The 25238-nt window shown below is 52.7% G+C and overlaps 1 protein-coding gene across 5 annotated transcripts in view; it reads left to right on the forward strand.

Moving 5' to 3' along the window:
* The window catches only part of USP2 (ubiquitin specific peptidase 2), a 29973-nt gene extending 8271 nt beyond the window's left edge, over positions 1 to 21702 (forward strand). For 3 of the 5 annotated variants that reach the window (XM_084783603.1, XM_084783604.1, XM_084783605.1), the window contains exons 2-13: positions 117 to 934; positions 14534 to 14584; positions 15413 to 15536; positions 16765 to 16876; positions 16968 to 17078; positions 17818 to 17882; positions 18068 to 18171; positions 18250 to 18330; positions 18454 to 18532; positions 18693 to 18800; positions 19187 to 19307; positions 19814 to 21702. In XM_084783603.1, coding sequence (XP_084639729.1) covers positions 158 to 934; positions 14534 to 14584; positions 15413 to 15536; positions 16765 to 16876; positions 16968 to 17078; positions 17818 to 17882; positions 18068 to 18171; positions 18250 to 18330; positions 18454 to 18532; positions 18693 to 18800; positions 19187 to 19307; positions 19814 to 19901 — 1821 coding nt within the window. In that variant the 5' untranslated portion in view covers positions 117 to 157 and the 3' untranslated portion in view covers positions 19902 to 21702. Of the gene's footprint in view, positions 1 to 116; positions 935 to 10322; positions 10680 to 11606; positions 11740 to 12509; positions 12631 to 14533; positions 14585 to 15412; positions 15537 to 16764; positions 16877 to 16967; positions 17079 to 17817; positions 17883 to 18067; positions 18172 to 18249; positions 18331 to 18453; positions 18533 to 18692; positions 18801 to 19186; positions 19308 to 19813 lie in introns of those variants that run through there. The other 2 variants (XM_084783607.1, XM_084783606.1) reach the window with 2 other exon arrangements.
* Positions 21703 to 25238: the final 3536 nt, after the last annotated feature.

Consider the following 25238-nt stretch of genomic DNA (forward strand, 5'->3'; position numbering starts at 1 on the left):
CTCCAAGCGGCTCCTGTTAAGCCGTAAGGCCCTGGCTCCCCTGACGTAAAGATCAAGCACAGAGTGGGCCTGGCACCTTTCAGGGCCCTTTGACAACTGCTCTCCTTGTCTTTCAGCCCATGAGGCCCCCAGTACCCACTGAGTACCACCCTGAAGGATGTCCCAGCTCTCCTCCACCCTGAAGCGCTATACAGAATCGTCCCGCTACACAGATGCCCCTTATGCCAAATCGGGCTATGGCACCTACACCCCCTCTTCCTATGGGGCCAACCTGGCTGCCTCCTTCCTGGAGAAGGAAAAGCTTGGTTTCAAGCCGGTCTCCCCCACCAGCTTCCTCCCAAGGCCCCGAACCTACGGCCCCTCCTCCATCCTGGACTATGACAGGGGCCGCCCCCTGCTGAGACCTGACAACATCGGGGCTAGTAAGCGGGCTGAGAGCCAGACCCGTGGCAATGAAAGGCCTTCAGGCAGTGGACTCAACGGAGGCAGTGGATTCCCTTATGGAGTGACCAGCAACTCGCTCAGCTACCTGCCTACGAGTGCCCGAGACCAGGGGGTGACCCTGAGCCAGAGGAAATCGAACAGCCAATCAGACCTGGCCCGGGATTTCTCCAGCCTCCGGACCTCAGATAGCTACCGGATAGACCCCGGGAACCTGGGCCGCAGCCCCATGCTGGCCCGCACCCGTAAGGAGCTCTGTGCCCTGCAGGGCCTCTACCAAGCAGCCAGCCGCTCTGAGTACCTAACAGACTATCTGGACAATTGTGGTCGAAAGGGCAGTGCACCGCAGGTGCTCACTCCGGCCCCTCCCTCCCGGGTCTCTGAAGTCCTCAGTCCCACCTACCGACCAAGTGGCCGTTACACACTGTGGGAGAAGAGCAAGGGCCAGGCCTCTGGGCCCAGCCGCTCCAGTTCTCCAGGGCGAGACACCATGGTGAGTTTTACTCCTGGGGATCCGCTTGATGGGCTGGGGGGAGACAGCCAGTGTTACAAAGAGCCAGGCTAGGAACAGAACTCCCAGCCTGACTGATTGATGCCAGCACAGGGGATCCCAGCATGACCGGTGTCCCCGTGGCTGACCCATGCTCCAAAGACCTGCACACTTGGGAATGGCCCAGTGGTGCTCTAGAATGTTCAGACACCCCTATCTTTGCATTGCTCTTCTCACCCTGTGCTCTCCCATCCAAAATATCAGGGTCCCCTATAGGCTTTGGTTCATCCAGGGCTGGACGTCAAAGTGGAAATGACCACCGTGCTCCCTGTGTGAAGAGAGCCATCTTCCCACCCCACCCCTATTCTGGATGTTTCTCCTCCTGTCCAGGCAGGAGATATCACGAGTAGGCAGGCTCAGATCCAGAGTATCTGGAGAGTAGGATTTGTATCTTTGGAGGAAATAGCTTAGTGTCTCTTGTCTGGACACAGAGATGATCTCATAGCTCAGTGCGCCAGCCTGCCTGGGCTAGAATAAGAGGAGAAGCTTTGCTGGAGATTGACCAAGGGCTAGCCGGATCTCCTTCACATCTAATGCCTGAACACACCTCCCTGCAACATTGACTATGTCCCGCCCTTCCTGTAGTTACTCGTGTGTCCATTAGGTGGCGAGCTCCCGGAGATTTAAACCGATCCCAGCTCTACCTCCCTCCCAGAGTGCCTCTGGCAACTCAGAGCTCAGCTGACTTGCTGATTGCATGGATGGATGGATGGGTGAATAGATTGGAGGGGCCGCCCTGGGGGAGGAAAGGGGTGGGCGGGCAGAAGAACACATAGGTGGGCAAGCATGCAGGCGGGCAGGAGGAATGGGTGCTGTGTTCTCCGTTTGCTTATGAATCCTTTCTCTTGGAACATATGTCCCCTGTAAAGGACAGCTATGCCACCGCAGGACATGGTGCTTTAGAGGGCTTGGTCAGGACCAGGGACCATAGTTGAGCCGTAGACTAAAGTATATCATGAGGAAAAGCCTTGGGACGACTTTGATAGTATTACTTAAAGTGTCTCGGCCTCTCTGGTCGGCCTGGGGAGTACCATAGAAGATGCAAAAGCTGTGTCTCCCAGGGCATTCAGACCTTAACAGTCAGGGTTGGAGACAGGTGTGGGGTGAAGTAGGGTCCACTGGGAACATGTCAGTGGTGTTCACAGGGGGGAGGGGCAATGCCAGTGCTTCTCTCTGTGGAGGGAGCTTCAGCTGGCTCTCCCCTTGCTCATCAGGAAGGCCCATCTCATGTGTGCGCGCTACTCCGTGGAGTCTGCAAACAGCCTGCATCAGAATCACCTGTGTGGGCTTAACAGCCCACCAGGCCCTCAGAAGCAAACACTCTCAGGACAGTGCCTTAACATCTGCCCTGTCGAGCCTAGCGTGGTGGCACACACCTTTAATTCCCAGCACTCAGGAGGCAGAGGCAGAGGCAGGCCAAATCACAGTGAGTTTGAGGCAAGCCTGGTCTACAAACTGAGTCTAGGACAGCCAGGACTATGTGTGTGGGGGGGGGGGGAGGGGGCCTGCCGTGTCACACACTTCTTGGGCTGTCTAAACACACCAAGGCTGAAGCATTCTTGGCCAAAGGCTACACTACAGATTGCCATACGGCCATGTCAGGTTCCAATGGCACTCTGTCCCACAGCCTAGGTACAACTCTTCCTGGAATCTGCTGCCCCTTTGCCCACCACTTCTCCTGGGGACACCTGGCCCTTACCTCACCCCAGGGCCAGAGAGTTATTTTCGGAAAGGACCTTAAAGGGGTAACACATGCCTTGAGCACACTCAGTCACTGGGGCCTCCACCCCTTCCACCTAGAAGCCAGGCACAGCACTGGTAGGTGGTCAAGAATGCTCTAAAGCTGAGCTAGCATTTCATCCTGAGCCCCACTCAGTACACCACCACCAACCAGGAGAGAGCTCTAAGGTCGCACTGGCCTAGCACCTTCTCTCAGCCTCAGCCATCTTGTGCTTAGTCCCGGGAGCTGACTATATCCGAAGGAAGTGAGAGTGACCTTTTCGGTGCCTCGAAATCTGTCCCACCACAAGCCTTTCAGTAATCTCTGTTCTCCAAGGACGGCTTTACGGCATTCTGCTTTCTAGCTCTGTACTCTGCACCTAGCACTGAGTACTCTGCACCTAGCACTGAGGGCTCTGCACCTAGCACTGAGTGCTCTGCACCTAGCACTGAGGGCTCTGCACCTAGCACTGAGTACTCTGCACCTAGCACTGAGGGCTCTGCACCTAGCACTGAGTACTCTGCACCTAGCACTGAGGGCTCTGCACCTAGCACTGAGGGCTCTGCACCTAGCACTGAGTACTCTGCACCTATCACTGAGTACTCTGCACCTAGCACTGAGGGCTCTGCACCTAGCACTGAGTGCTCTGCACCTAGCACTGAGGGCTCTGCACCTAGCACTGAGGGCTCTGCACCTAGCACTGAGGGCTCTGCACCTCACACCTGGTTTTCTCAGGCAGCTTCCTTAACTTCTAAGCTTGTTTGCCCTTCTGTAAAAGGAAAACACTCACCGTTTCCACTTCATAAATGACACTTATTAGGTGCTCAGTAAAGGTCAGTCATCTTTGCACCTGTCCAGGTGCTTTAGGAGACGAGAGATGTGTGAGTCAGTCTCCGCGCTCGGTTCACGTCGGGAAAGCCATTCTTAACATGATTACGGTAGGAGGCAGGCCTGAGTGTGTGTGCTGTCAGCCACAGGAAAAGGAAGAGGTCATCTGAGGCTGAGACAGGCTGCCCATGACCTCTGAGAGGCACAGTCTGACCCTTTAACCTTGGATACCTACCAGCTCAGGTGCGTTTCCTTCTCTATAAAAGCGAGTGATCGCACCTGCCCTGACCACCTCGTAGGGTCGCCACAAAGCTCAAAGCAAACATGACTGTGGGGGCATCTCAAGCAAGTAAAACAGTAACGGCCAACCTGAACCTGGACCTTCACGAGCTCCACTGAGCATGAGTAAAGGAGGGGGGGGGCAGGGGGGAGGCAGGGCATGTAGGCACCACCAACATGCCAGTGAGTGAGGCTGCCGCTCAGCCCTGGGACTATGAGGGTCTCCTCGTGTCTCCCCTTTCACTGAAAATGCAGGTCGACGAGCCAGAAGCCAAGGTGTTTCACTATCTATCTATCCCAGTGAGGATTGCAAAGCAGCCCAGGTGGCTCAGGCCTGAAGAGAGCCTAGAGCCCCAAGAGTTGCCAACCCAGTCAGTTCTCCCCCCCTTACCTCCGCCCCCCCCCCACCTCTTCTGTTCCCGGGGCCTATGGAAGGACAAGCTGTTCCCACTGAGCACTGCCAGCCCTGTGCTTTAACCCTACAATCCCTCCTAATCCTGCTGTGATCCACCCCCCCAGCTGCTCCCTGGCCAGCCCTGGCACACTGCCTGCTGGCCTCAGGCCCTGCACTTGCCCCTCCCAGGCCTCACCTCCTCTCCCCAAGAAGAGCCAGGGCTTGGCCCAGGGCCCTTCCAAGCACAGTCAGCAGGCTAGAGACCTGCCTCCTCCACACAGAGGCAGGAACTGAGGACCAGGTCTGGCCCGGCCTGTTCTCTGGCGCACACGACCTTATGCACCCTTCGCCTCTGCTCAGGGAGCTGTCTCCAGAAGTGACGGAATCCCAGGCTCAGGGTCCTGTTTGCCACTGGGGTTGCTGACTCATCTGTAGCCTTGGGCTCCAGCTGTTCAGTGGCAGGGAGATTATATAAGGCAGGGTCACGTGACCCGCCTCTCGGGTGGGACTCTGGACTTGAATGATGCCCCGCAGTGAGAACAAATGGAGGATGGCAGTGACTGCCCAAGAACTCCAGGACAGAAAGTGGACCTTCCTCTCCCGTCCCCTGCCTTCCCACTTTGTTGACTCAGCCACACTGAATTGCACCTCTGCTGTCTTGTTTGGCCAGCTGGGCAACCCTGAGAGCCTGCCTCCCCCTCACCCGCCTCCCACCCCACCCTTACCCAGCCCACCCCTCTGAGGAGCCTCAGCCTCTCTGAGGAGACCAAACTTCCTGAGGACTTCAGTCTGTGTTAAGGTCACACAGAGGAGACATTAAGTGAGACTCCGCGGTCAGGACAAGTCCCAGCTACTGAGGAGGAAGGGCAGCGGCTCTGGGCATGACTGTTATTAAAAATCAGTGTAGTGCTAATATGCCTCCATCCCGTGAAGCATTTCTCAACTGATACCCAGAACCGGCCACCCATCCTGCCCCCCCTGCCCTGCCCCCACAATCCCATACATACACTCCAGGATGTCGCCATAAGTTAATACGGTGCTGGGGTGGCACAAAGCAACACAGGTTAATCCAAGCCTAGCAAAATGTTCCCTGCCCCTGGGGGACCCGCTCCACTGACCATGAGCCTCAGAAACAAACATGTTCAGAGCTCAGAGCTGCGCACGTGGTCCCTTGTTCCCTCTTACCTCAATGGATACATAAAACTAGCACCCGAGACAGAGCTGTAAGCAAGAGAAGGAAGTGCGTGTGGGCTTCTAGAATACAGCTGGTTCAAACCAGATTTCCTGGGGCTTCAAGGAGCCCAGAACATTTGACCTGTGGGGGTCTAATTCCTACAAGGAAGTGGAGTTTCCTAACCCTGAGGGGAAGAGTACACTGACCCTCCTCCGCAAAGTACACTGTTGGGCAGCAAGCCTGCAAAACCCTCCCAAAAACTCAGAGCCCCTGCCTTTCCGTGTCTCAGTCAATCATGCAGGCAGTCTGTTTCTGTGATGATGGTGAGAGACAGACAGACACTTGCTAGGGATCTGGGCCACTGGCCTTGAGACATCTTCCCAAGCCCAAGCAGTGTCACCAAACCCTAGACAAAGCTGCCCACTGGGCTCTGAGAGCAGCAGGATGGTTTCAGTCACTGTCCTTGCAGAGCTAACCCTGGCCAAGGTGGAAAAAAAAAAAGACCTGTCCTACAGCAGAGGCAGGCCAAGCCCAAGCTCAGAGAAATGGTGGCCTTGGGCTGCAGGACTCAGCTGGGCCCTCATGACTGTGTATTTCAGACACAAGAATCATGGAGTTTTAGCCAGAGTCAGACCTCAGAGGACTAGCTTCTTTTTATCCAGCCCACTTGAGGAAATGGTTCTGAACAGAAGGGTCTCACAGGAATTTGGCTAGTTGAGAAATAAGCCGTAGATCTTTGTTGGCTGAGTTTTTGCAGCAGCCAGACCTGCAGGACAAGACTGGACACTGGGTGAATGTTTCCCTCACCCTAGATTTCTCAAAATACTCCCATGCAACAGTTTTCCCCATCTGTCCCTCCCTGCTACCAGAAACACCCACACCTCCCCGGCAACCTCCTGCATCCCAGGAAAGGGGGAAAACATCCTGGCGCAATGCCAAGATGGGACTGTGCATGTAATTAAGACTAAGTCATGCGGACAGAGGCCATGCTGCAGTGGGCGAGCATCTCTTGGACAAGCACCCTATCCACAACACACTTGCTTGGCATGTAAAACCAGACACATGCTTTCCCCTTGAGGAAAACTGCTGCTTGCAGATGCCCAGCAGAGCTTGGTCTGGCCCTCTGCATTAAGGCCCTGCATTAAGGAACCTCCAACCCCGGCCTAGAGGAGGTTCCAGGGTGCTGGAGCAGCCAAGACAAGCCACACAGCATCAGAGACCATGTGCAGGTTTTCTAGTTATAAAACGAAGATAAACACATTCAGATAAATTAACAGCGTGCAAATTGAAGGGATGAAGTAACGGCCATTCAGAATTGGGTGGAATCAACTAGGGGAGGCTTTATGGAAGGCTCAAGGTTGCTGTTTGGCTGGTTGTAGTCCTTGGGGATCAAGTTCAAGTGCTAACTCTGCCACTAAAGTGTGTGGTCGCCCCCCCACCAACACTCCCCAACCCCCACACCCCACCCCCACCCCACCAAGCCCAAGCAGAAGTTGGTTTGGTCTGGTTTTTATGGTTCAAGGGATCAAGCCCAAGGCCTTTCATCCACTCAGGGAGCTGGTCTGAGTGTGTGTGTGTGTGTGTGTGTGTGTGTGTGTGTGTGTGTGTGTGTGTTAAGACAAGGTTTTATTATGTAACCCAGCCTGGCTTCAAATTTACAATCCTCCTGCCGCTCCCTCCCAAGCTCTGGGATTACAAGTGTGCACCACCCCACCTGGCAAACCTTGAGTTTTGAGTAGAATTTATAAGTAGGCAGAGAAAAGGAAGAACATCCTAGAATTTCTTAGAGCTTGTTAAAAGTGTGAGTTTGGCTGTAAGACAAGCCTGGGTTCAAGCCCTGCGTAGTTATTAGCTTTGAGGTTTGAGCAGAACACTGACCCCTCTGGGTCATAAGGTCCTTCATCTAGAAGCGAGAAATAATAGTTAAAGCTTCATGTGTGGTTATGGAAATTAACTAGGATAATGTATATAAAGCCCATAGCCCAGTGCTTGGTCTTTTAAGGGACTTAATGGTGTGTGTGTGTGTGTGTATGTCTGTGTGTGTTAGGCCTTATCCTGGGCTAGCCTTATATAGCTGTGTAGCTAAGGATAACCTTGAACATCTCATCTCATGGGATCACATATTTGTACATTTTTGCAGTGCTTCGTGAATCTAGGGCCTTGTGCATGCAAGGCAAACACTCCACCAACTGAGCAGCAGCCAGGCATGGGTGGTCTTATGACATTAACTCATTTATTGTGGGTGGGCACACCTTTGCCTCAGCACCTGAGTGGAAGGCAGAGCATCACTTGCCAAATTCATTTCTCTCCTCCCGCCGCGTGGAACCTGAGTTCAAACTCGGGTTGTTAGGCTTGGTAGCAATCACCTACACCGGGTGAGCCATCTTACCAGCCCTCTGTTTTGTTTTGTTTTGTTTTGTTTTTTAAATGTTCTCTGTTAACATGTGTAACTACACATAATAACGGATCCACTATGACATTCTCCTACATGCGTCTAGTGTGTTTTGATCATACCCCCCCACTTCCTCCCTTCACCCCCTCTCCTCTCCCTTCCACTTCTGCTGACCCCCTTCCCTTTCCCAAGCAGTCCCTCTTCTACCCCACCCCCTTTTTGGTGACCCAGTGAGCATCCTCAGAGCTACTCACAGGACTATGACTAAAAGATTATGTACCGGAGCGTGAGAACCATCAGTGGCTACACTGCTAAAGAAATGTTAACACAGGGTCTTGCTATGCAACCCAGGTTGGCCCTAAACTGGCAGTCCTCCTGCCTCAGCCTTCTGAGTGCTAGGATTATAGCAGCACCATGCTCAGCTAATTCTGTTTTTTCTTTTCTCTTTTTTTCATTTTGGTTGTTTGGTTGGGTTTTTTGGTTTTTCAAGACAGTTTCTCTGTATAGCCTTGGCTGACTTGAAACTCTTTTAGACTAGGCTGTCTTCAATTTCAGAGATCACCTGCCTCTGCCTCCTGAGTGCTGGGATTAAAGGTGTGCACCAGAATGCCACCACCACCTGCCTACTTCTGTTTCTTAAACAAATAATAACAGGCATGGTGGCCCATGCCTCTAATCCCAGCACTCAGGAGGCAGAGGCAGGCAGATCTCTGTGAGTTTAAGACCAGCCTGGTCTACAAAGAAAGTTCCAGGACAGCCAGGGCTACACAGAGAAGCCCAGTCTCGAAATCATCATCATCATCCAATCTTGGTGGTTTGCCTTAAATCCCAGCACTCCAGGCAGAAGCAGGAAGATCTCTATGAGGCTACATAGCAAGTTCCTGGCCACTCAGTACTACATAGTTAGACTTAAACTATGTCTTAAAATAAATTGTAGTTATTTACTTTGTAAGTATAGAGGTCAGAGGACAACTTGTGTGAATAGGGTCTCTTCTTTAACCCTGTGAGTCCTAGGGGTTAGGTTCAGGTAGTCAGTCTTGAAAGCAAGCACGTTTGCCCACTGGGCCTTCTGTCCAGCTCTGGTCCTGTTTCCTAACAGCAGAAAAGGAGCAAGGTAAAGCTGGCGGCAGGGATCAAAGAAACCCGAGGGTGATGGTAATGGAAAGAGGCTATGAACAGAGAGCTTTACAGCCTCCTGGACCACGTGTAAGATGCTCTAGTTATCTCGCAGCAGTGCTGTGATCAAATGTGAGCATTGATGCACCTAGTGTGGTACCCGCCCCCTGGAAAAGGGTGTGGCTGCAGAAGGAAAGGGCTTGTCGCTGGGTCCAGGTTGGGTCAAAGTCTGAAGATCACGCCTCCAACCGTGACCGCCCTCAATGCCGAGTGCCCCCTGCTCCTGCCTCCTCCTGCCATCACTGCTGAGGACATGATGGTGGGTGCAAATATTTGCACCAAATTCCTATTTTGTGGGTAGCCCTCCTAGGGTACATCCCACACATGTATCTTCGATGCGATCCCCCGTGTGGCTGTTGGTCGTGTGTGCGGTACGCGTGTACATGTGGGGATGAGCATGCCAAGAGGAACAGAAGTAGCCCACAGATGAGTAACAGTGCACACTGCTGCCTCCCCGAGTATTTTTAAACGCTAAAAATACTGGCTAAAAATAGCCTGCAAGCTCCAAACAAGATACTTTCTCTCGGCAGATTCCTGCGCTTCCCTGTTAGGTGAGGGGGCGGAGCATCAGAAACAAACCCCTCTCCCTAGACCTCTTTCTTCTAAACATCGCCCACTTGGAGGCCAAAGCCCCCCCACACACACACACACGACCACCCCCCATACACAAGACGAGCGTCTTCCTCCCATCCTCTAGAAAAGGTTAAGTTAGAGATTCCAGAAGACATGGCTTTGGATAATTGGTTAGGAGGGTCCAGAAATGGTTCTTTTCCTAGAGCCAGAAGGGCCAGTGACCTATTGTACCTGATAAAATGAGCACCGCCTCTCTTGATAATGGGCTAGGCTAGACCTAGAGACGGAGCGGAGCTCATCCCCGGAGGCTGTTGGAAATCTTTCCAAGTCAGGGTTCCTCGACCCCTGCAGATCGAGAGAATGCTGGACGTTATAAAGACCTAGGTTCCCCGCATGACTGACGAAAAGTGTGTGCGCCTGTGCATTTTGCCCACCAAAATAGTGAACTGTCCTTAGGGTCTGAAAAGGGTCCGCAACCCTCAAGTTCACAACCGTCTGCTGCCTAGGCGCTCTAGGCTAACTGACACTTGATCTTAAGGGGGCGTCTCCCAAAGATCCCAAAGATTGTGGAGTCCAACACCTAGGCCAGCCAGGGACAGCGCACCCTCGCTTTGCCCCAGTAGGGTTCCCGCGTCTTTGTGGGCGGGGGCGGGAAGGGGGCTGTCTTCGGCTTTGGGCGGGTCCTGCGACCTCGCCGGCGTCCGCGTGCCGGCTCCCGGGCGGGGCGGGGCGGAGGCGGGGTAGGGCGGGGTGCCGGCCCCAGCCCCGCCCCGGCGCTGACGTCGCAAGGCTGGAGGCTCGGCGGGTCAGCTAGTCCGGCGAAGCGCGAGCGCCGGGCCGGGTCGGGTCGGTTAGCTGCCCGTGGTGGGGAGTTTGAGGCGGAGGAGCGCGCCGAGAATCTCCGCCGGCTTCGGTGTCCGGGTTGTGGCTCGGCTCGGGGACTCCCGGTTACCCCTTGGCCAGCCGTGACGGTTTTAGGGCTTAGCCCACCGCCCGCTCCGCAGCATGCGTACCTCTTACACCGTGACCCTGCCCGAAGAGCCCCCCGCCGCCCCCTTTCCCGCCCTGGCCAAGGAGCTGCGGCCTCGCTCCCCTCTGTCCCCGTCCCTGCTGCTCTCTACCTTCGTGGGGCTCCTGCTCAACAAAGCCAAGGTACGCGGGCCCTTTTCTGGGACCTCCCACGCTGAAGGTCTGGGGTCCTGTTTGCTCCGGAGATCAACCCCAGCCCACCTCGAGTCTCTGAGCCTGGGAATGTTCCTTCCCAACTCTTTCCCATGTTTTCCAAGGATCTTCTGGCAAGGGATGCCCCCTTCCCTAGAGATTGTAGGCTTGCCCCAGACCCCTCCCCTGTTGATGTCCAAGTCCTTAAGGCTCCCTGACCCCTGTCCCTGGGTGACCCGGGCACCTGGTGGCTCCTGGCGTCTTTAGCTCCAGTCACCTATATCAAGACAGGTGTAGGCGACAGTAACCTTGACTGGGGCTGGTGTGTGGCTAGAGGGACCAGGCAGCACGCTCGACTCTCGGGTCGGGGGTGGGGTTGGGGGGCTGACTCCAAGACCAAACTCCAACAAGGAAAGTGGATCAAAGGGGTGCCTCTCCTTCTCTGTTCCCACATGAGGTCTCTCCCAGGGGTCAGTGGCCAGGGTGCTTTGACCCTGTGAAGGGCAGAGGTTGCAGGCAGGTGAGAGAGGATCCTTTCTCTTCCTGGCCTCCTTCAGTTGTGTAGAGTGGGCAGTGGATTCCTTGATTGAAGCAGCTCCCAGAGGAATTCCGGGGCTAAGGCTGGCCACTGTCCCTTTGGGAAACAGAAGGGGCCTGAGCTTGACAGGTCTTATGTAACAGGCACCAGCTCCCGTGTTGGCAGTGCGTGCCCTGCCCCGTGCCAGGGCTACACTGGGCTCCTTGCTTGCAGCCAGGACACATGGCTGACCCTCCCCATGCACATAAAGCAAGGATGCCCCCTCAGCTGGGGTCCCCAGTGTGAAGTCACAATCTCAGCCCACCTCTCTCACAGGCCCATCCCCAGATGCCAACCGGCATTACCCAGTGACAGGCTGTTTGAGCCCCCGCCCCTGCCCTGGCAGAGGAGTGTGCTGTTGACTATGGAGGTGGCATCTGCTCTCTCGAACAGTGCTTGCTACTGAGTCAAAGCTAGGTTTGCTGATGGCTGGGTGTAAGGAGGCGCCGAGTCCAAACTTTCTGAACTCTGCACGTGAGTCCCAGGCGCACAGCTGGGATGGTTCCCTTGTGCTGTCACTGTGAGAGGCCGGCTGTGCAGGGGTCTGTCCCACCTTTTCAGTCCCAGCCCCCGGCCCCCCTCTCTCTCTGCCTGCCAGCCTGGAGGTAGGATTGTTTGCCCTGTGAGAAAGGTCACTCCTGGGACATTTTGTTCCTCCCTGGAATGGACAGAGCTGACTTTCCCTGCAGCTCCTGGTTTCCTATTCCTGGCTGAAGGATATCTGGCCTGGCCTAAAGCAGCTCTGCTCTCCCATCCACTGCCCCCCGCCACAAGCCCTGCAACTCCACTCCCTGCCCCCTCCTCTACACACACCTATTACACAGAGCACTAAGAACCTGGCAAATGGGGTTAGGCATGGTGGTGAGTGCCTTTAATCTCATCCCTTGGGAGGCAGAGGTATCGGGTCTACATAGTGGAGTCTAGGCTAGCCAGGGTTACACAGTGAGACCCCTGTGTCTATGAAAGGAAAGAAGAAGAGATTAACAAGTGTTTTGGAGTTCAGGAGATTTCAGACAAAAACATGACTCCCCATACTAAAAAAAGAAAAAACAAAAACAAACAAACAAAAAACAACAAATCAGAGGGTCCTGATGGTGATTTGGGGGAGCCTTTCCTTTCTCCCTGCCCCCGAGCCCATAAGAAGGCCAGATGCTCTTCCCATCTTCCTGCTGCCCCGTCCGGCTGCAAACAGGAGCGCCTCTGTGGACTGGTGACTCCAGCCTCCATTTCCCCACCCTCACTAGTGCTGGGAGATAAGTGCCTCAGCTGAGAGCCTGCCTTGGTGGATGTGGACATGGTCACCGGTGGTAGGATGCTTTCTGTCTCTACAGCCTGTTTAGACCGATGTCGTCTCAGGCACAGGGGGTAAGGACTAGATAAGAGCTACCGAAACCAGGTGTGAGTGGGCATCGTGTGTGGGCACCCCGCGGTGGGTGCCTGCAGGCCGCCAGCACGAGAGATTGCTGCGCCGCCGCTTTCTTGCTGGGCTCTGGAAAAGGGAGCCTTGCCATTCTGTCCAGAGCTTGGTAAGATCTTTGTCCCCAGGGACCGTGTAGGTGGTAGTCCACAGCTGCCTGTCTGTCTGTCTGTCTGTCTGTCTGTCAGCAAGGCAGAATCCACATTTCACCCCAGCCAGGGGTCAAGCCCTCCTCTGCTGAACCACGACACCCAGTGGTTGGGGTTCACATTTTAGTTGGGGCCACATACGGTAAGCATTTCAGGCCAGAGCAGGAGGGCCTTGCTACACCCTACATGCTGCCGGCAGGCTTTTCCTCCAGCTGAAGGTTTAAACCATGTCCCCCATCTGAGCCTGTTTTCTTTCTCTACCTGCTGGAGTTGGACCTGATAACTGACCAGGGGAGGGGAGGAATCCTCTTACTGGTGGGATGGGCCTGGCCCTTCTTAAGAAAAGCCCTCCCTCGGCCTGCTTCCTCCCCCCACCCCCCTTCAAGCTGACAGCCTCATGGGCTTTGAGCCACTGACAGCCTATGAGATTGTCAGCACATGGCATGAGTAATTTTAGCTGAGTTATTTCAGGCTCCTGTTCTGATCAGGGTTGAGCTGGCCCCACGCATGCCCCAGCCAGTGTTGCTCCAGAGTTGCCTCCCCCCACCCCCGGGGCCCCCTTCCTAAGAGAGGGGGTGGCAGACTCATCCACAGACTCATCCACTGTTTCTTTAACCCTTTGAGCCTGAAGGTTTTCTGTTTCCCAGGAGGTATGTCCAGGATTAGCTAAGAGACCTTGACAGATAACACTCAGAGCCTGCAATCTCGCACCTGCTCGCTCGCTTGCTCGCTTGCTCTCCCCCTCTCTCTCCAACCCCCTCACCAGCCTCCACAGTAGACACAAGAGTGGCACCTTTAGCCAGGTGCTTCCTCAGCTTGCTGCCCGTGGCTGGTCGGATGTTGAAACCTGAGGCGGCCAGGGAGGATCCTCCCTCCCTAGCTCAGCCTTTACACTGAGTTCAGCTGGGAGGAACTCCACCTGTCTCTGGCAATTCAGCATGGCAAGCCGCTTGAGTTTTTCCCAGCTGAAGATGGAAAATCAGGGTGGTTGGTCGTTAAACCTTCTCGGCCCTCAAAGTGCCGATTCTGATGGTTCATCGCTACACTGACCATGGAGCACAAATATAGGTCATTTGACATAGTGCCTGGACTTGGGATATGAAACCTCTCTTGGTTGTTTCATGTAGCTCAGGCTAGCCTTTGGGTTGTTTCATGTAGCTCAGGCTAGCCTTTGGGTTCCCTATGTAGTGAATCCACTGGCCTTGAATTGCTAATTCTCCTGTCTCCACGTCCGAGTGCTGGGGTTGCAGGGATTTGTCACCACCATGCCTGACCTGGACTTTCAACAAGGAATTGACTATTTCCGGATTTATGAGTCCCTACCCCCTAGTTCTAATCTCTAGTCGCCACTGTAGCCGGGAAAGAATAAATATACAGAAGCCAGGTGTACTAGCTCATACCTGTGATCCCAACACTCAGGAGGCTGAGGCAGCAGGAGGATTGCCGCCAAGTTCACTAGGCTATCTAGTGAGTCTGTCTCAAAACAACAAAAAGATGTGGTGATACATAAAAAAGCAAACCCCCGAAGAGTTGTCTGTATGTTGAAAAATAGGCACTCCTCCATCTTCTTTTTCTCCAAGACTCGTGGACCAAGGCTGAAAATAGAACACGCCAGCGGTGAGGGGAAGCGTGTTGAATGGGGTACACAGACCCAGGGGTCAGTGTACCCCATCCTCAAAGGTCGTATGTTCTTTGCTTACAGAATTCAAAGGGTGCCCAGGGTCTGGCTGGTCTTCGAAACCTTGGGAACACGGTACGTTCTTCCCAAGTCATGTCTTTCCCAAGCACCCCCCCCCCCCATGCTTTTCATTCTGGGACAATCCAGGAGCCTCTTCCGGGATCCTACTACCGTTCCTAGCTAGGCAGTTGGGAAGGGCACTGGCCCTGCCTGCCTGGTGTTTCAGTGAATTGCTGGCCTCTGTCTCACCCGCCCCAGCAGGAAGCACTGCTAGAAGGAAGTTGCCCATAGTCACTGGCAGCTCGCTGCTCTCCTGGACTTGCTTCCTGGTTCCCATCATTTCTCACCCACTCCTGGCCAGCGTGCCCACACCCTTTTGTACACCTCAGTGGGAAATAACCAAGTATATAGCCTTTCCCCATAGTGAGGCCTTGTCTCACACCCTCCTGCCTTCGCTCAGAAAAGAGGAACCTGGAGCTGTGGGAGGGCTCATTTTGGGGGTAGATAAAACAGAGACCCCCTAGTTGCAAGTAATAGAGGCCCCAGGTCTTTCCTCCACCACAGCGTTAGTCAGATTTCCCCTACGATAGATGTAGCAGAGAAAACAACTTAAAAAGGCGGTGAGTTTGTTGGGCTCAGTTTGGGAGGTTCAGTTCACGCCTCTGTTGCTGTGGGCTTGTGACAAGGCCGCACATGTATTAAAGCCAAACCATCCACCTCGTGGCCAGGATGCAAGAGAGAAAAGAAGAGATCGGGGTCCTCCAGGCCTCTTCAGGACAAGCCCCGTGAAGGTCTCCCGCTGGGCCTCGTCTCAGTTGCTGTCACATGGCAATAGTGCCCTTAGCGGGGGACACGTGGCTTATAGACCTGTGCACCCCCACTAACTGCCAGATGATCTTTTAGTGCTTCATGAACTCAATTCTTCAGTGCCTGAGCAACACCCGAGAGTTGAGAGATTACTGCCTCCAGAGGCAATACATGCGGGACCTCGGCCACACCAGCAACGCGCACACAGCCCTCATGGAAGGTGAGCCCCGGGTGGGTGTGGCCCTGCTTCCCCTCACAACTCTTGCGTTCTACCAGGCTGGACCGACTGGTGTGTGGTAGAAACACCCCCACCCCTCTGTTTTCCTTTCTCTCTTTGCCTGTTCTTGCTTGGGACTCAAGTTTCAGATTCTGTTGTTTGAGATGCGGACTTGCTGTGTAACCCTGGCTCTCCCGCTTCAGCCTCCCGAGTGTTGGGATTGCAGGCGTACAACGTCATGCCTGGCTCCAGCTTTAGCGTTCCATCTTGTTGGTTGGTTGGTTGGTTGATCCATGGCTGCTTGGTTGGTTGTCTTGGGTTTTGTTGTTGTTGTTTACTTGTTTGGTTTGGGTTGTTGAGACGGCGTCTCCGGTAGCCCAAGCTGGTCTTGAACTCCTGATCCTCCTACCTTAACTTGAGATCACGGGTGTACACTAAAAAAGTGCTTACTGCTCTTGCAGAGGACCAGAATTTGGTTCCCAGAACCCGTGTCAGGCAGCTTCCAACAACCTGCAACTCCAACAGATCTAGCGCCCTCTTCTGGCCTCCTTAGGAACTCTCAAGCATGTATGCAAAACCTAAGCACACACACAATTTAAAATAAAATCACTTTTTAAAAAAGAGAAGATCAGTAGGGCGTGGTGGCGCATGCCTTTAATTCCAGCACTCAGGAGGCAGAGGCAAGCAGATTGCTGAGAGTTCAAGGCCAGCCTGGTCTACAAAGTGAGTCCAGGACAGCCAAGGCTACACAGTGAAACCTTGTCTCGAAAGTACAAAAAACAAAAAAGAAAATATCTCTGCCAGTCAGTGCTAGTACACACATTTATTTATTTATTTATTTATTTATTTTTGGTTTTTCAAGACTGGGTTTCTCTGTGTAACACTAGCTGTCCTAGACTTACTTTGTACTCCAGGCTGGCCTTGAACTCACAGCGATCCACCAGCCTCTGCCTCCCAAGTGCTAGGATTAAAGGCGTGCGCCACCACCGCCCAGCTATTTATTTATTTATTTTTAGGTGTGTAGTACACACCTTTAATTCCAGCACTTGGGAGGCAGAGGAAGGCGGGTCTCTGAGTTCCAGGCCGCTCTGGTTCTACAGAGAAAGTTTCAGGACAGCCAAGGCTACTCAGAGGAACCCTGTCTTAGACCGGGGCGGGGAGAAGAAAGAAAGAAAAACAAATAAAATATCTCACCAGCTCTCCACCCTCTCTCTGATCACTATTCCAACAGAGTTTGCAAAACTAATCCAGACCATCTGGACGTCATCCCCTAATGACGTGGTGAGCCCATCCGAGTTCAAGACCCAGATCCAGAGATACGCGCCACGCTTTGTTGGCTATAAGTAAGGCCTGGCGTGCGTGTCCTCCCCAGGGTGGCGGCACAGGCAGGGTCTTTGTAGATGCTGCTCGCTCACTCACCTTGTTTGGGTCCAGTCAGCAGGATGCTCAGGAGTTCCTTCGCTTCCTCCTGGACGGGCTCCACAATGAGGTGAACCGGGTGGCAGTGAGGCCCAAGGCCAGCCCTGAGAACCTTGACCATCTCCCGTAAGTATGAGCAGGAGGATGCTGTGGATGGGGTCTTTGTGAATGTGACACTGGTGCCGACTTCAGTGAGAGTAATGACTTGGGGAGAATCAGATTTGCTTTGCTGCTGGGGTTTTTTTTTTTTTTTTTTTTTTTTTGGTTTGGTTTTTTTCTTTTGTTTTCAGATGTATTTATTATGTTTACAGTGTTCTGCCTGCAGAGGGCACCAGAGCTCATTATAGATGGTTGTGAGCCACCATGTGGTTGCTGAGAGTTGAACTCAGGACCTCTGGAAGAGCAGCCAGTGCTCTTAACCACTGAGCCACCTCTCTCCAGCCTCCTGTTGTTGGTTTTAAACCCGGCTATTTAAAAGGTTTTGGTAGTGTGTGTCTGTGTCTGTGTTCTTGCGGATTGTACCTGGGGCCTTGTAAATGATGGGCAAGCCTTCTGCCACCAAGTTACATCCTCTAGATTGCTTTTGAAGATGAAAAGGTTGAAGACAGGCATGGTGGCACACACCTGTAGTCCTAGAGTTCAAAAGGCTGAGGCGGGAAGGATTATGAATTTGAGTTCAGGGTGTCTCAAGAAAACCATGGTTTGGGAGAGACAGCTCGGTGGAGGGTTGTGTGAAGGACACGATGGAAGCCAGGGGCCCTGTGCCCAGCACTAACATATAAATACGTGAAGACCTAGTTGACAGCCCGTTAAGCCTACCGGGTTTGAGTTCTGACCCAGCTGTCTTCCTGTCTGTGGTTCCCAGTGATGATGAAAAAGGGCGACAGATGTGGAGGAAGTATCTGGAAAGGGAAGACAGTCGGATTGGGGGTAAGTAACAGATGAGACAGTACCTGCTTCTGCTGTTGCCAACTTTTGCTTAAGCAATCCAGGGGGTCATTTCTTAAGGAACTCCGCTTCTGCCTGTACCTCTCAAAACGAAGGCACGAGTGGGAGGGAGAAGGAAGGCAGGCCTGCAGTATGTCCAGCAGCATGCTCCGGCTTTCTCTCCCCAGACCTCTTTGTAGGGCAGCTGAAGAGCTCCCTGACGTGCACCGACTGTGGCTACTGCTCTACAGTCTACGATCCCTTCTGGGACCTCTCACTGCCCATCGCAAAGGTACGTCCCAGCGCGGCTTCCCTCTCGGGGCTTTGCGGGGCTGTGACCGCAGCTGACCTGGACCTCTTTTCTCTGCAGAGAGGTTATCCTGAGGTGACATTAATGGACTGTATGAGGCTCTTCACCAAAGAGGATGTGTTGGATGGGGATGAGAAGCCGGTAAGTCACACCTCCTCCGTGACAGGGCAGCCACCTTCGCAGTGCCCAGCTGGGGAAGGCTACCTCTGAGCCTCACAGCCTCAGGCCTGAGTTCTTTCTAGCCCCTTCTATCTTGCCTTGCAGACGTGCTGCCGCTGCCGAGCCAGAAAGCGATGTATAAAGAAGTTCTCTGTCCAGCGGTTCCCAAAGATCTTGGTGCTCCGTATCCTTAACTCACAGAGTGGGGACCTCAAGGGGAGGGGAGCAGAGGAGGGACAAAAGAGTGTAGACTTGTTCCTTTGTGTTCCCTGCCTCCTGAGAAGGCCCCGCCTCTCCCAAGGACTCTCTTCCTGCTTGCCGTCCTTGACTCCAGGCAATCACAGACCTGAAGCGGTTCTCAGAATCCAGGATACGAACCAGCAAGCTCACAACATTTGTGAATTTCCCACTAAGAGACCTGGACCTGAGAGAATTTGCTTCAGAAAACACCAGTGAGTATACCTCAGCAGGGGAAGAATGAAGGTGAGAGGCAACCAGGCAGCAGGAAGCTAGCGAATGAGGGGGGGGGAAAAATCTGGAAGTAAGGATTAGTGAGACACGGTAGCGGGTGAGATCAGTCCCCAAAACCCACGCAAAAGAGAGAGTTGCCTCCTTCATGTTTCGCTCTGACACACACACACACACACACACACACACACACACACACATAGACAAAGTAAATAAAATTAAGTTTTAAGTTTTTAAGTAAAGCTATTTTTGTTTTTGTTTTGGGGGATTTTTTTTTTTTAAGGAAAAAAGATTGGGAAATAAAAGGGAGGAAGGGAAGGAACTGGGGACAGGACCACCTCCAGGGCTTGACACTTGTGTCCCTCCTCAGACCATGCTGTTTACAACCTCTATGCTGTGTCCAACCACTCCGGAACCACCATGGGCGGCCACTATACAGCCTACTGCCGAAGTCCGGCAACGGGCGAGTGGCACACTTTCAATGACTCCAGGTGAGGAGTAGGATCTGGGCAGGGCTCCTGGATAGAAACCACTTCATACGGTGTCCATCTTGAATGGACAGAAAGTCGGGGCCACAAGCTACCTCCTGACACAAGTGTCCCCTGCCCTTTCTGGGGCTGTCAGAAATGAGTACAGTAGCACACAGCTGTAACCAAACACCTAAGAGGTGAAGGCAAGAGGGTCAGGAGTTCAAGGTCATCCTCAGCTACTTAGTGAGTTTGAAGTCAGCCTGGGTTATGTGAGACCCTGTCTCAAACAAGGGGTGGGGGGTGGCACTGAAAATATAGCTCAGCGGTTAAGAGCTCTTACTACTATTACAGAGAACAGGACTTGCCATTGGTCGCCATGGACACCTGCACTCATACCATATACACATTTAAAAAACAAACAAACCAACAAACAAAACAAGAAAACCTCCCAAGGACAGAGGCAGAGGTTAACTTGGCATGGCCAGCCCTCCCTGACAGGCTCTGACTCTGCCCTCTTCTTTCCACAGTGTCACACCGATGTCCTCCAGCCAAGTGCGCACCAGCGACGCCTACTTGCTCTTCTATGAACTGGCCAGTCCACCCTCCCGTATGTAGCATTGAGGAGCTACAGCCCTTCCCTCTTCCCTGTGGTGGCCCCACGTCCTAAGTTTTTTAAAAATTCAGAAAAAAAAAACCACTAAAAAACAACAGCAAAGTCCTGACAAGTAAGAGAAAAATAAACATAAAATAAAGCTGCCGAGCAGAAGTTGATACAGCCTGGTCAGGGTCTGGAGCCAGGAGCCCGGAGCCCCTGAGCCACGGCCTGTCGGGAAAGACGGACTGATGCAGACACAGTCAGCAGTGTTCCTCGACCCCTCTGCTTCTCTTATTTGCATTCTTAAGCCTGTGGTTTTTTTGTTTTTGTTTTTGTTTTTTGTTTTTTTTTCCTGTGTGTCATAAACAACAGCGGTCTGTGGGGAGATCAGTCCACCTGCTGCCCTCTCTCCAGCACCACACCTTCTGGGAGGACAGCGCCATCTGGAGCCTGCTGGTAGCATCTCTGCTGGATGGAGCTAGGGAGGAGCCTCCTCGGAGTTCCCCCCCACCCCCACCCCTTTACCCTGGACCTGCTCACCAGTCCAGAGAGGAAACACCCATGAGCCAAGAGCCCTCTTAACGCTGCTAAGTCCAGGGGTACAAATGAGGGGGACATCTTTGAAAAAAGCTGGTTTGGGTTTTCAAAAGCCCAAGTTTGTTTTTTTTTTTGTTTTTGTTTTTGTTTTGTTTTTTAATGAACTGTAACAAACGTGTTCTGACTGGAGATGCCGTCCTTCACACCTCTTCACAGCTGGGACATTGGGCTGGCCCTCTGTTTTTGCTTTGTTTTTTTTTTTTTTTTAATTGTTATTATTTTCCTTGTCCAAACACAGCTTTTCTAATACTAGCCCCCTGTGGTGCTAGGTGAGTGTTGGCCAGGCCCAAGCATAGTCACAGTAGACCTAGGATCTAAAATTTTCTGTTTTGAAGGTTTTTTTCCCTTTTCTTTCTTTCTTTCTTTCTTTCCCTCTCTCTCTTTTTTCTTTTTTTAATATTTTGGATGGAATCTAGTTGCCTCCAAGAATTGTGCCTTATAGCATTTGGGGACCAGGGGGTAACTTCCCCTTCTTGAGATCTCTCTGCTGCTTCCCTTTATCCCGGTGCCATGTTGAAAGCCACTTGGGGAAATGAGGTCCCACCCTTGCCCTGGCTTCTTGTACATCACAGTGGTTAAGAGGGAAGCAGGTAAAGGATATTTCTTAAGATAGTGTATCAGGTTCTTCCTGCCACCCTCTGACCCGCCCCAGGTCTGCTCCTCAGCTGTTTGAAGGACAGCACAGGCCCCTTGTCCCTATACCTCCCCTTTAATTTATTCTCTTCATGTCCTTATCCTCCAAGCTCCCTGCCACCTGTCCCTTTCTCAGAGTCTCTTAGACAAAGGCCCTCTGGACTGAGCTCTTCTCAGGGACACCCACGCCACCCCTTACCCCCTCTTGGCATCAGTCTTTGGTCCTACCCCGGGAGTGCGAACCCGCATGTTATGAGGATGTCTTGTATGACTGGCCGTGGGCTGGGTTTTGCCAGGACATCAGACAAAACTCCATGCTGCCCCCAAGAGCCAAGCTGTTCATCACTAAGGCATTTTGCACACCCCACAGGTGGGCCTGGCTCATGCCCTCAGAACCTGGAGTGCTTGAGTGTTCCCAGGGCGAGGGACCTGAGAAAGACACCCTGAGTTTACCTGGCCTGGTGCCCTTCTCTAGGGAAGACCTGTGAACCTGAGCCCAAGGGCTGTGTACACTTGTTTACTGTGTAAGCAAGAGTGGAATGTCTAATGTACAGAGGAGCCTTGTACAGAATAAATAGCTTTGAGAAAGAAGCTGGTGACCTGACAGTCTTGATTTGGGAGGGGCTTACGTCCCGGGAGTGTTGCTAGCACAGGGAGGGCGGCAGCTCACTGCTTCAGCTCCAAGTGCCGTATCCTAGGAGCTTACCCACTTGTTAAAACTCTTTACATTGAAGTAGCATGTATTTCAGGTGCCATGTTCCACATCTGGCTTCGCAGGTTGAGTTTGTCCTTGTGATTATGGGTTTAATTCTTTGAGCTAAAATGCTTAGAGATGAGGCACACCACATTTCTAAAGTCCTCAGCAGCATCTTCTGAGGACATTATCCTGCAAGGGCGCAATCTAAACACCTGGGGAAATTGGCATCTCTGGTGGTAACTCCTTTTTTTTTTTTTTTTTTTAATGTTTTTACATTTACATGTGCACACCTGTGAAGGTCCAAGGACACCGGGCCAGAGTCGGTTCTCCTGCCATGTGGGACCCAGGGATCAAGCAGGCCACCAGGCTTTGGGACAAGTGCTTTTACTTGCTAAAGCCACCTGGACAGCCAACCTGCTTTTAAAATACAGTCTCTGTAGACCAGGCCAGCCTTGAACTCACAGCAGTGCTCCTGCTGTAGCCTATGAAGTACACGAGCCACCACACCTGGCTTACATTTCTATAAAAGACCTGATGTGTGTAGACCAGAGCACCAGGGCCCCTCTTCCCAGCTGCCTTCACTGCTCTGGACACTTGGAAACAACAGTCTCGTCCAGCCGTCCCTGCTGTGGCACAAGCGCCTGGTTCCCACTTGGTGCCCGAGTGCTACCGTGTGGCCCACCTCATTTAGGAAGACAGCATTCTAACCTGAGAATCTCACTGTAGCAAAGGCTCATGTAGTCCACGTGACCTCTCGAGCCAGCTGAGGCCTGGGATGAGCTAAGCCTGCGCCCCCAGCTTCTCCTCCTGCAGAGGCTGGGATTCCGTTGCATAAGGCCTGTGTGCCCTCACCATCCCACTTTAGTTGGTACTAGGGCTTGAACCCAGGGCCTCTGGTGTGCTAGGCTGGGGCTGGATGCAGCAGACCACACTAGCAGCATGAGAAGATTTAAACCAAACCCTATGACTTCTCTTTGAGGAACTTGGACTCCCCTGTCCACCCAAGATGAGAGATCTCAAAGCTGATGGCTTCTCCCAGCCAGCCACAGGTAAAAACAAAAGATAAATTAAAAAATATATATTCTCTACTAAATAGAAATTGGCTTGCAGCCAAGTTGACAGTGCCTAGTTTTTCCGTGGTGGTAGAAGCCACCCTGTGCATTCTGTTCTCCAGAGAGCAGACCGTAAGGAATTAGGGACTCAAGCCCTTGCCCTTGCCCTTGCTGGCAGCTTAGCCATCTCATCCCCATGGCAACAGTCCCCAGCACTGCACCAAACCCCAAACACAAGCAAGTCTATGGTCTGCGTTGTTTTGCGAGCTGCTTTGCCTCCTAGCAACTTGGATTAGTTCATCGCTCTCAGCCAGTGTTCTACAGGCCCTCACTGAGAGGAGGTGCTGCCTTTGCAGCTGTGACCTTGAACAAGCGCCTCTCCCCCTCCGTAGGCCTCCAGGCCTCAGCCAACTGAAGGTCGCTGCTCAGGTAGTCTCATTCTAAGCCACTTTTCCTCCAAACACACATTTGAGTTGGTACTCACACAGCCGTGGTTTCCTGGCCCAGTTTATAGCTTGGGTTTTTTTGTTTTTGTTTTGTTTTTGTCTCTACATTTACTTATTCTAGGAGGACAGTGTTGCACACCGCGGTATGTGTGTGGAACTTTTCAGTCAGTTCTCTTCTTCCCCCATGTCAGTTTCAGGGATCAAATTTAAGTCAAGTGCCTTTGCCAAGCCAGTAACAAATGCAGGGACAGAGACAGATCTGCTTGTATTGGGGATCTGGCACGGTACTAGCCACTTCTCCAGCCTCAGATTTAATTTTTTGTTGATCGATGCTCAGCCCAACTTATAGTTTTTGGATATGGGACCTTAGAGGCTGCCTTGTCCATACTGTCATTTTGACGGTGAGGGCACTGAGGCTTCAAGACCTGTCGAACAGCACTCCACCTGGCTGTGGCAGAAGCAGGGCGGATCTCACCTGGCTCTGGCTCCATCTGAAGACTTTTGGTTGAATTGGTGACAGCAATGGTGGCAGAATTCTCGGCAGAACTGTCCTACTCTCATCAGGAAGCGAACCAAACATCCTCTCAAATTCAATCCCTGGGCCGGGCGTGGTGGCGCACACCTTTAATCCCAGCACTTGGGAGAGAGGCAGGCGGATCTCTGTGAGTTCAAGGCCAGCCTGGTCTACAAAGTGAGTCCAGGACAGTCAAGGCTACATGGAGAAACTCTATCGAAAAAAATTTTTTTCAATCCCTGGAACCCACGTAGTGACCCACCCTATAGGTCACATGGCACAGTCATATACATAAAGGCCATGTCTCAAAAAAAAAAAAAGTGACAAAGGAGGAGGATGCAATGCCTGCTCCTCATTCGTAGATTACATGGGTTACCCTCAGGACCTTGGAGACAATTCTCTCGTGGTCTTCATTCTTCTGTTGTCCATGCTGTCCCTAATCTAGGCACCAGGTAGGTACATGGCTATACCCAGGTCATCTGACCCATCCACACCAATCTGTAGAATAAGAAACAAGTCATGGAGCCCCTGTGCCAAGTTCAAGGCCCCTGGCTGCTATAAGCCTAACAGGGGTGAACTTGAAGACATGGTAACTGGGATGTGGCTCATCACTGATGGCTGTGGGGTCAGTCATGGCCCCCCCAGGCAAGTGATGGGCCCTATACACACAGGGTTCCACTGTGCTGTCCTTTACCCCACTGAGTCATGACTAAGATATCCTATCCGGTCTGAGTTGAGGGTGGAGAGGAGGAGTCTCTGAGCCCCATTTTGAAGCTGCTCCTGCTAAGTCATGTGCTACTAAGATGAAGTGAACAGCTCTATCGTGCCATTTCATCACCCAGCCAGGCCTGATACCTGCAGCTTCCAGTGAGTAATCAAGGGGCTCAGCCCCCATACTCACCAGCTACACCACGGACCAGTGCAGGCTAGTCTGTGGGTCCTAGTTTCTCTCTCTCTCCTCTCCTCTTCTCCCCCCCCCTCTCTCTCTCTCCCTCTCTCTCCCTCTCTCTCTCTCTCCTCTTCCTCACTTTTGAGACGGTCTCATTATGTATGCCTGGCTGTCCTGGAGCTCACTCTGTATACCAGGCTGGTCTCAAACTCACAGAGATCTGCCTCCTGAGTGCTGAGATTAAAGGTGTGCCCTACCATGCTCTTTATTCCAAACTCTTTCCATGGCTAGGGATACTGCTCAGTGTGGTCCAATCAGAATGGGCAAAGACTTGTGGCCCAAAAAAATGCCTCTCATGGTCTCTTCAAGACACTTGCTCCTAAAGCTACCAAAGCTGGCCCTGCCCATACTGGACTCCATGCTCAGCGCCCAGGAAGATGCAGGCAGGTGTCTGAGAAAGCAGATGGAGGATCTAGAGAAAGGCTTCTTTCCTGAGTGCAGAACAGCTAGCTGTCTTAGGATCAAGGAT

The sequence above is a fragment of the Acomys minous genome, assembly GCF_964271855.1.
Source record: "Acomys minous genome assembly, chromosome: 5".
NCBI lineage: Eukaryota > Metazoa > Chordata > Mammalia > Rodentia > Muridae > Acomys > Acomys minous.